We start from the raw sequence: 10,978 nt of genomic DNA on the forward strand, positions 1-10,978 counted from the left end.
TCTCCAGAGTCTCCTAGACACTCATGCATGAGAAAGAGGAACAATATATTTATTATATAAATTATATCATAATTTATTATATTTATATTATATATTGTAATTATTTATATACCATAAATATATTAGTATATATTATATAATAGTGTATAAATATAATATATGATACATGATATACATGTAATATATATTAATATATAAAACAATATCTATAATATATTAATTATAATAATATAATATATTATGTGTACTGATATGTTGTAGGCATTATTTATATTTTAATACATTATATTTATCATTTATATATTTATATAAAATTATTAGAGAAAATAATAAAAAAATAAATAATTCAAAAAGAAAGGATATTATTTTTTCCTTTATATTTATATATAATAATATGTATTTACATATAACATTTATATATAATATATAAATAATAAATGATATTATAAATAATAAATAAACAATGTTTATATATAATAGTGTGTTATGTATTTTATATTATATACCATATAAAATAAGTATATGTGAGAGAAGGTGTCCAAGGAATCCAGAAGAGTGTCAGATACCTTAGAACTGGAGTTACAGGCAGTTGTAAGCTCCCAGCCTGGGCGCTGTACCCTGAACTCAGATCCTCTCCAAAAGCAGTGTATGTTCTTGCCCATTGAATATAACTGTCCAATGGCTTGTACTTAGTTCTGTCTCTTAGGTGATGTTATATACATGGTAAATGTCCTTTATGAGTAAACATTTTTGTTCAAGTTGCTTCACATCAATCAGACTCAATAATCAGTTTTCTATAGCAACAACTCTTCGCTAGAACTAGGTGTGATGAAACACACCTTTGATCCCAGTACTTGGGAGGCAGATGCAGGTGGATTTTTGTGACTTCAAGGCCAGACTGGTCTACATAGTGAGCTCCAAGACAGCCAGGGTTATAGTGAAGCCTGTCTCAGAAACAAACAAACAAACAAAGAAAACTATCCCTTAAGAAACCTTGTTGCCCTCCCTGAGTCCTAATCAAATTTACCGATTATAGGTCAAAGAACAAAAAGAAGCACGGAGAGGAGCAGAGGCTGATTGAGGATGACTTCCATAACCTACGACTGAGGCAAACCGGCGGCTTCTCCAACTTCGGAGCTGACAATAGCATCTTCCCCAAAGTCAGAACGGGGGTCCCAAGTCAGACCCCTAATCCCTATGCAAACCAGCGCAGCATGCCTCGCCCTGACTACTAGGTAAGTGCAGCCTCTGGCAGGATGTAGTGCCCAGGTAGAGGAGAGCTGAGGCATGGCTGGAGAGGTGGCTCAGCGGTTAAGAGCACATGTCCCTCTTACTGAGGACTTGAGGCTTGGCTGCCAGCACTCACATGATGATACAGGTTCCAGGCAAGCACACGGTATGCATACATAGGTGCAAGCAAAACACTCATACACATAAAAGAAGCAAACAAATCTCTATTAGCAAACAAGGAGGTCCCAGCCACAGTCTCAGCCACCATTTGGTCCCTAGCCAGGACTAATGGCCATCCACACGCCATCAGCCCTGTCTCTGAATGTCCATTTCCTCTTTTATAAAACAGAGTAGCTCAGTCTTAGCATCCTTGAGTGCCTCTACCTTCCCCACTTCCTGGCTACTGAGGTCACTCGGCCGGGAAAGATACTTGCCTCTGAGTCTGAGGAGCTGAGCCCGGCCCCAGGACCCACATGCAGGAGGAGAGAACAGGCTCCCACAAACTGTTCTCGGGCTTCCACATGAACAGTGTGGCATGTGTATTCTCCCTCCCGGCTCTATAAATGTAATAGATAGACAAATAATTATCCACTTCTAACCAGGGCCAATCGTAAAAACTACTCAAGATACAAGAAGGTAGCAAGTTCAGGGCCCTCCTGAGCTACAGAAGGAATTCACAGACAGCCTGGAGAACTCAGGGAGATGCTGTCTCCAAAGAAAAGACAATGATTTGATGGTGAGGGGAGATAATAGATGAGGAGAACAATTAAGAACAAAATACACGGTGAAATCCAGCACTTTACTAAAATAGTAATTAAGAGAGGTGCAGTAACATATTATGAATAAAGAGAGGCACAGTAACATTGTGAGGCCCTACAGTTTATAAAACCAAAAATAAAACAAAAATAAAATTAAACTAAATATCCACTTCCATGTGACCTAAGTGCTTGGGACAGCAACACCAGGTGTAAAGGCCTGGGGTGTAAAGGTCAGGCGTGGAAATGACAGTGAGGGCAGGGTGGGGCTGTGGGAACCTGCCAGTCAAAAGCACAAAAGCACAAATGCAGCTCTCTTCTTCCCCGACATCTCAAGACAACGGTTTACTTCTAAATTTATGCCAGGGCTGGAGAGACAGCTCAGCAGTTAAAAGTACCAGCTGCTCTCTCAGAGGACCTGGGTTTGATCCCCAGCACCCACATGGCAGCTCACAACCATCTACAACTCCAGCCTCACGGGATCCAATGCCCTTTTCTGTCCTTCACAGGCAACAGGCACACACATAGTAGTATACAGTCATATATGCAGGCAAAACACCCATATACATATAATAAAATTATATATATATATATATATATATATATATATATATATATATATTACACATTTGTATATATATACACATACATATACATTATATGTGTATATATGTTTTTATATATGTGTGTGTGGATAGATAGATAGATAGATAGTACCTTAGGCCAGTCCTACAAAGTAGTCTATTTCAATCTTTCAAAAGAGAAAAGCAAGTTTGACTGGGAACATTTTGTTTCCCTGGGGAGGATTTGGGGCAGGTGAGAAGTGGCTCTAAGGGACAACTGACAAAGGGCTGAGGTACAGAAAAGGAAGAGGAGAAAGGAGCCAGGAAAGAAGAGGTAGGAAGGGAAGAGAAAACAGAGACAATTTGTTCAAAAGAAAAAAGAAAACCATAAAGGAAACTGAGAAGATGGCTCAGTCAGTAAAGTTCCTGTTGAGCAAGCAAAGGGACCTAAGTTCAGATCCCAGCACTCCATAAATGCTTGGCCTCCACACATATATTGCATACAAGCAAGTACACATACTCATACATGAACACAACACATACATACATAGACCACACACACATACACACACACACACACACACACACACACACACACCAATGAATGAATCAAATATAAAAGAGAAATAAAAGGGTTTGAGTTACAGCTTTTAAAAAAATTAAACATTGAAAAAACAAAAAAAAATCAAAACAAAACAAAAAAAACCAGGCTGGACATGATGGCATATGCCTTTAATACTAGCACTCAGGAAACAGAGACAGGTAGATCTCTATGTAAGTTTCAGGCTAGCCTGGGCTACATGTGACTTCCAGGCTAGCCCAACTGAGCTATATATTGAGAACCTGACACATAAAAACAAAACAAAACACATGAGATTTGAAATACCAACAGCAGCAGAACCCAGACAGCATCGGGGAGGTTGAAGCAAGAGGACCACACATCTGAAGCCTGGTGTCTTAGTCACTTCCTCTGTGGTAAGACACCATGGCCAAGACTACTACTTGTAGAAGAAAGAGTTTAGTGAGGCTCACGTTGTCAGGGGTTAAGTGCATGGGTTAAGCCTCACTAAAGGCATGCCATCATGGTGGGGAGAATGGCAGCAGTCAGGCAAGCATGGCACTGGAGCAGTAGCTGAGAGCTCACATCTTTATCTGAAAGTTGGAGGCAGAGGGGGCTAACAGGGAATGGTGTGTGCTTTTGAAACCCCAAAGACACCTCCAGTGACAAGCCTCCTCCATCAGGGCCACACCCCCTAATCCTTCCCAAACAGTCCCACCAAAGAGGACCAATTATTCAATCATGTAAATCTATGGGAGCCATCCTCATTCAAAACACAACATCAGGTTAGGCTATAAAGATCCTGTCTCAAACCAGACAGACAGACAGACACCCCAAAGACACAAGGGAACATAGGGGGAAAGCTGGAGAAGACAAAAAAATATTAAAATAATTGACAAATATCAGTTTTCTTCTGTTGCTATCTAGAATCTTTTCTAAATCTTGTCTCTCCTCCTGTATAGAATGATAAGAATTTGGAACCCTCCCTAGCCCAGCCCACACAAGCTACGGTCTTAAGGACAAGGAGAAATGGGCAGAGACAAAGTTTGACCTCCAGCGTTCCTCTGCATGCTTTGCCAACCCCTCTGGGTGTGGACCTGTGTGAAGACTGAAGCTTGCTGAAGACACACCTATCAAATTAAATGCGCATAGACCCTATGAGCCTTTGTAAGAGTTGATTTTCTCCAGTTAGTACAGAATGCTATGGCAATTGGTATGGGGCTTTTCTTTCCTGGTGGGTCAACTCTTAGCATTTCCAATCTAGAGGGAGCACCCTCATAACTCATTCCTGAGCAGTGCCACTTCTGTGCTCTGGCCACCCTTCAACAGCCAGCTGCTTGTGAGAGGGCCTCACTCTAAGAAGACAGGCAAGAGACAGAAGCATGTCCCAGCTTTCTCGGGAGGACTCTGGGGACCCAGGTACCTCCAGATGAGAATAAGAAGGCATGCATGGGTTGGCTCTGTCCTCTGTGGGGACATTCATGTCTTTGAGATGTCAGTTGGTAGGGAAAGCAGGGAGGAAAAACAGGAGCGTAGGAAGAGGCCAAGGAAGCTATGCCGGAAGGCTGAGGGAGGGAGAAGGTAGCAGGTGGCATCTTCTCCCTTGATGATGTCCCTCCTCAGGCAGCAAATGGGTACTCTCCGGTGCCACCATCCCCAAGACATGATCCTGGGAAAGCCATAGAAGCAGCAGTCAGGGGCTGGTGAGATGGCTCAGTGGGTAAGAGCACCCGACTGCTCTTCCGAAGGTCCGGAGTTCAAATCCCAGCAACCACATGGGGGCTCATAACCATCCGTAACAAGATCTGACACCCTCTTCTGGAGTGTCTGAAGACAGCTACAGTGTACTTACATATAATAAATAAATAAATCTTAAAAAAAAAAAAAAAAGAAGCAGCAGTCAGTGTGAAGCCCCCATGACAGTACAGGCTTTCTATCTGGAACTCTGTCAGAGGGGCCAGGTGTCCACTCAATGATGCTTCACTGGGCCTCAGCCTGCTCCATGATGGAGGCTTAGCAGTGGCCACACACACACACACACACACACACACACACACAGGACAAATACATCCATCATCTGTCTTTTTTAATGTGAATTGTGCCCTCGTGTCTGTCTGACGTCCGCTCCTCTGGAAAGGTGTTTTTGTTATTACTTGTTCTTGACTGCTCATTGTGGAAGGCAATGATGTAATAAAATGTCTTTGGTGGATAGTGTCCTTTCTTGTGTTGGGAGGCTCGCAAGAGTGAGGCTCACGTATCCCAGGCTGGCTTCGAACATTTGACGCAGCAGAAGATGACCTGGCCTTCCTGCTCTTCCTGCCTCTGCCTCCCCAGAGCTGTCTCTGCATCACTAGTGTGGGGGATTACCGGTGTGTGCCACCACGCCTGGTTTATGTGGTTGGTAGGGGTGACACTGGGTATAGCAGGGCTTCATGCACACCAGACAAGCACCCTCGAAAACAAGCCAGTCCTAGTTCCTAGCACAAGTCTCATTTCATGTTTAAAGATTTTATTTTATTTTATTTTTTAAGTATGTATGTAGGTGTAGATTTTTTTTTTATGTGCAGATGTAGGTGGCCTTGGGGGTCAGAGGCTAGAGCTGGAGTCAAGGCAGATGTGAGCTGCCTGATTCGGATGCTGAGAGCTCAGGTTGGTATGTACTGCCTACTGCCTTACTGAAGGAGCAATAAGTAATCTTCACTGCTGAGCCATCTCCCCCTTGAGTCTCATTTTAAGCAGAAACTGTGACCTGACACCCTAGAGTGACCAACATTTGCTGCCTTCACCAGGGGTTTTCCATCACCCAAGACAACATTTTAACATGTCATAGACCATGTTGGCTTCTATCCCTCAACCACAACTCCATGACAAGTATCCAGGCCAAGGGATCCCATTCTTGGATCCAGGGATTGGCCAGGCCAACCCAGCAGAGGCTGACTTATTCTGAGCACCTATATTGGTAAACTGTGCTATTTTAGCTCATTGAAAGTGTTTTTGGCGATGGAAAGTGGATTAGCATGGATGGGACCCAGACGTTCAGATACCAGCACATTAAAGAAAAAAAAATATCTGACTAGATCAGGAAACCATCCTTCCCTCTGGCCAGGTTTTCCTAACCACACCTTCTCCCCTAAGCACTCTGGTGAAGTACAGCCTCCCTCCTGGTCTCGCTTACTGCTGGAGGCCAGCAAATTTCATGGTCAGTAGATGGTGCTGTCTCCTATAATTTGCGGGAAAGTGCGACTAGAGCTAGTTTTTCTTTTCTTTTCTTTCTTTTTCTTTTTTTTTTTTAAAGATTTATTTATTATTATATCTAAGTACACTGTAGCTGTCTTCAGACACACCAGAAGAGGGCGTCAGATCTCATTACAGGTGGTTGTGAGCCACCATGTGGTTGCTGGGATTTGAACTCAGGACCTTCGGAAGAGCAATCAGTGCTCTTAACCACTGAGCCATCTCACCAGCCCTAGAGTTATTTTTTCATAGTGGCTTCTTCCTAACTGCTGACTTCCTTGCTTGCTTTCTTCCTTTTTTTTTTGTTTGTTGTTTGTTTGAGAACAGGGTCTCACTTGGGAACATCACAGCCAAGTATAATCATTAACTTTATTTTTTAAGCGGGATGGGAGTGGGGGGGGATTGCATGTGCGTGCATGCTCCAATACCCCAGCAAACATATGAAGGTCAGAGTACATATTTTGGGAGTCAGTTCTCTTTCCACTGTGAACTTAAGGTATTAAACCCAGATTTTTCAGACTTTCAAGGCAAGTACTTCTGCCCATTGAGCCGTGTTTGGGTCCTTAGAATGAATGCAGTCGTGGGGATCAAACCCAGGCCTTCACAGGCTAAGCAAACACTGCACAACTGAGCTGCAGCCCCAACCCACTTTACTGTTGTTGTGTTTTTATTTTTGTTTTTAGCCAGGGTCTCACTGTAGCATCTGTGTTCTCCTGCCACGCACCAGGCATGTTCAGGCTGGTCTTGAACCTGTGATAGGTAAGTCCTACCTCTAACTCCAGTTGTTGGGCCGTCAGGAGTGTGCTACCATGCCTGGCTTGGCTGGATTCTGTTGAAATATTTGCATCCTTTTTACTTGAGCATTTGAGAGCCTTCAGTGTCTCCTTTATCGGTCTTCTACTATAACTGAGTGTTCTTGGTGCTCTAGGGGTTGGAGCTGGTACGCCAGCCATTTTCACAAAGCTCTGACTCCACTATGGGGCTAAACCCCCAGTACTGAGCAATGTCACTGTTATACTGAGTACAACCCTGTAGATAATAAACAGTTTGTTTGTCAGGCAGCGGTAATGCACATCGTTAATCCCAACACTCAGGAGGCAGAGGTAGGTGGGTCTCTAAGTTCGAGGCCAGCCTGCTCTTCAAAGCAAGTTCCAGGCCAGCCAGGACTACGCAGAGAAACCTTATCTCGAAAAACCAAAAGATAAAATAAGTAAGTAAGTAAATAAATAAATATTAAAAAACTATTTTATTTTGTGGTAATTTTTAAAATAAAAAAAAGAGAAGCCGGGCAGTGGTGGCACACGCCTTTAATCTCAGCACTTGGGAGGCAGAGGCAGGCGGATTTCTGTGTTCAAGGCCAGCCTGGTCTACAAAGTGAGTTCCAGGACATATACAGAGAAACCCTGTCTCAAAAAAACAAAAAGAAAACAAACAAATAAACAAGAAAGAAAGAAAGAAAGAAAGAAAGAAAGAAAGAAAGAAAGAAAGAAAGAAAGAAAGAAAGAAAGAAAGAAAGAAAGAAAGAAAGAAAAACAAAAAGGCTCCCAGTGAGAGGTTTCTGTCTTTCATCAGTTTTTATGAGGTGAGCAAGGGCTGCTGGGACTTTTCAGTGTTGTCCAGGTATTCTGACTTGGCCTCAGCTGACAACCCCCAACACAGAAAGCAAGTTTAGAGAGGAGCCCGGGGGAGCCTGGAACAAATATAGTCTCCACCTCACTCTGGGACCTACTCTCTTCTAGTCAGGGGTAGAGGCTCAGGCAATCCATGCAAACTCATTCTACAGGTCTGGAAATCCTTCTTCCTGAGCTCATAGTCCCAGCCCTGGCCAGTTCCAGAAAGCTCTGTTGCTTCTAGATGAAAAGCAGCAGCAACAGTGAGCCTATTGGAGGGCACGCTCCAGGATCCAGGGACACACCTTTAGCGGCTCCTGTTGTGTAACCCCCTTAGCTTCTCGGGGTGGTTATGAAGTAGGAAGCGTTGTCACTAAAGCTAAGCGAACAGGAGAATAACGAGAGCAAGTCAGAAAGCTACTAAAAAGCCTGACCAAGATCCGAACCCAGGCAGTCCGGCTTTTAAAGTCTGCATCATAAATGTCAAATTATCCACCTAGGCAACATATGAGCCCCACCTCTGAGCTGGACAGGGTTCTGTATTTCTTGTGCCTTAGTGACAGGCGCAGTAGAGAAATTACCAGTTGTATTCCCGGAGCTCGTGAGCCTTTAGTTCCAAAGCTGAACAATTTTTCCATTACTAATGTTCAAATTTTACACAATCCTCCCCCTGGTAGAGTTATGCATATAAAATCACCCGCAACGGGGCTAGAGAGCTTCGCAGGGGCTGAGACACTGCCCTTTACAGAGGGCCCAGTATTCACAAGGCGGCTTGTCTATAACCCCTCTTTTGCTCTCCACAGGAACCAGGCATGCGCATGATACATATACATACATTTAGCCAAAACTTTTTATCATATAAAGTAATAACATAAATTTTTTTAAAAGATTTATTTATTTATTTATTTATTATATGTAAGTACACTGTAGCTGTCTTCAGACACTCCAGAAGAGGGAGTCAGATCTCATTAAGGACGGTTGTGAGTCACCACGTGGTTGCAGGGATTTGAACTCAGGACCATTGGAAGAGCAGTCAGTACTCTTAACCGCTGAGCCATCTCACCAGCCCCAATAAATATTTTTTTTAATTGACTATAATGTTCTCGATTGTTACATATTACGTCAGGTCTGACTGAGGAAGGTCCACTCTGTGGGGACCTTCCAGCTCTTGGCTATACTGTCCCTCTTCTTCCTCCTCCTCCTCCTCTTCCTCTTTCTCCTACTCCACCTCTACTTCCTTCATATCTTCAACAGATTTATTTTTAAAGGAATGGCCTAAGGGCATAAAAGGGTCCAAAGTATGGACTAGAAAATAAATAAAAATGTAAATAAGCTGTTTTATGAATTCTTTTATAACCACAAACGTGTACAAAGGATGGTGCCACATACAAAACACAACAGATTCAAACAAGGTGTTCTCTTAGCAAGACTAAAGATTCAGTCTCTGGTATTTGGAATTTAGGATGCAGTCCTTGTTTTTGGATGGATCTCTGGGTACTTGGCACAGTCTATGCTTTTAACCAGATTTGAACAGAAGAATGGCCACCTGCCCCAGGTAGAAGTAGATGAAATGTTCAGTTTCATGCAGTGTCAGGTGGGGTTGTGCTTTTTGTCAAACTCCTTCTTGATATGGGCCGAAATATCCTTTTCTGTGTTGTATTTCTCCAGTGCCTAAGTAGCACACTCCACCGAGTCCCGTTGCATCTCTTCTAACATGCCTGCATTTTTGATCATTGCCTTCTGGTCGTGCGTGGTTACATATTATTATTGATCTGGGTCTTAGGACCCCATCCTCATGGCTCCAGTTCCTTCATCCTGCCACTGATTTCCACACCCATTTTCTTAGTGGAATACAATCACCCTCTAAACTATTCATATTTGCATTCCATTGCGGAACATCTGCCATTTTTCAAGGATATTTTTTTTTCTGTTATTAACTTAAGTTTCAAACTTAGAGAAAAGTTTACAGAATGATTACAAGTAGACGTTTGGACAAAGGACCCACCTGAATATTTCATCAATGTGACCTCTACTCTAGTTCTTTTTGTGACATGGCTCTACAAAAGCTTCCATGCTGGCGATTCAGAGTCTCACCTGCTTCTGTCCAGGAGGGGAAAGCACGGAGGATCTTGAGAGAGAAGCTCTTAGCTGGCTGGTCAGGCCTGGCAGTGCCTTGGAAGGCGTAGTCCCGAGGTGGGAGCCCCTCCTCTCCCTTAGCTTACTGCCCGTTGCCAAGTGTTGAAAGGCATTGTGTTCTCTCGAAATAAAGATTCAATTGTGGTTTAGGAATGAATGCCTCAACAACTGCTATAACGGGAGGGCCGGTCAATCCCAAAAGGCCTGGCTTGCCCTGAGTCACATGACTTAGAAGACTAGCGGTCAAAGACAAAGCCCTAGGGAATCCTTTGTTAATATAAAATTTTATTTATTTATGTGTGCATGGCTGCGGGTGTGGGATCCCCTAGGTGGTTATGAGAGCTCTTCATCATAGAGGCCGGAATCTAACCACAGTGTTCTCTAAGAGCAGCGAGCACTAATTCACTGAGCCATCTCCAGCTCCAAAGGGACTCCAGTTATGTGGGGGTTGTCACAGTCTCACAAAAGATCAGAAATCCCATTCAAAGGAGAGGCAGCTATGAGACAGTAAGAACGGTGGGGTCTTGGACTGAGGGGACCTTGACACTGTTGTTTATCCTCAGGTCTCTGAGCCCCAGCGTCTAATGAAGAAATGTTTGCACTTGTTGGGTTGTATGAGTTCACACAGTAAAGGCTTGGTGGTGTGATCCTCTGAGGTTCTCTGAGAGTGGTGGTAGGTCAGGGTCTTCTGAATCAGCTACTCACTCAAGATGTCTACGAGACTAAGGATGCAGGTATACCTGTAGGGTGGGGGCTTGCTTGGGCTCCAACCCTCATAATCCCCACAGACACATGACATCAGCTTTCTCCCTTCCTCTGTATGTTTATTTCCATTCACTTTACCTTTTTTATTGAAGTAACTGGAAAATAGTTTGCACCCATCAGGCACTG

General features: G+C 43.3%; 1 protein-coding gene and 1 pseudogene across 1 annotated transcript in view; one reads left to right on the forward strand and one right to left on the reverse strand.

Annotated features, from left to right (window-relative positions):
• Muc13 (mucin 13, cell surface associated) overlaps positions 1-4,146 on the forward strand; it is a 32,367-nt gene extending 28,221 nt beyond the window's left edge. Inside the window, 2 exon segments of the mRNA XM_021209022.2 lie at positions 1,037-1,235; positions 4,070-4,146. Of these exon segments, the coding sequence (XP_021064681.1) occupies positions 1,037-1,235 (199 nt within the window). The 3' untranslated portion in view covers positions 4,070-4,146.
• A 5,321-nt stretch (positions 4,147-9,467) lies between these two features.
• Positions 9,468-9,703, reverse strand: LOC110329406 (annotated as a pseudogene).
• Positions 9,704-10,978: the final 1,275 nt, after the last annotated feature.

Source organism: Mus pahari, chromosome 12 (assembly GCF_900095145.1).
Source record: "Mus pahari chromosome 12, PAHARI_EIJ_v1.1, whole genome shotgun sequence".
In the NCBI taxonomy this organism is placed as follows: Eukaryota; Metazoa; Chordata; class Mammalia; order Rodentia; family Muridae; genus Mus; species Mus pahari.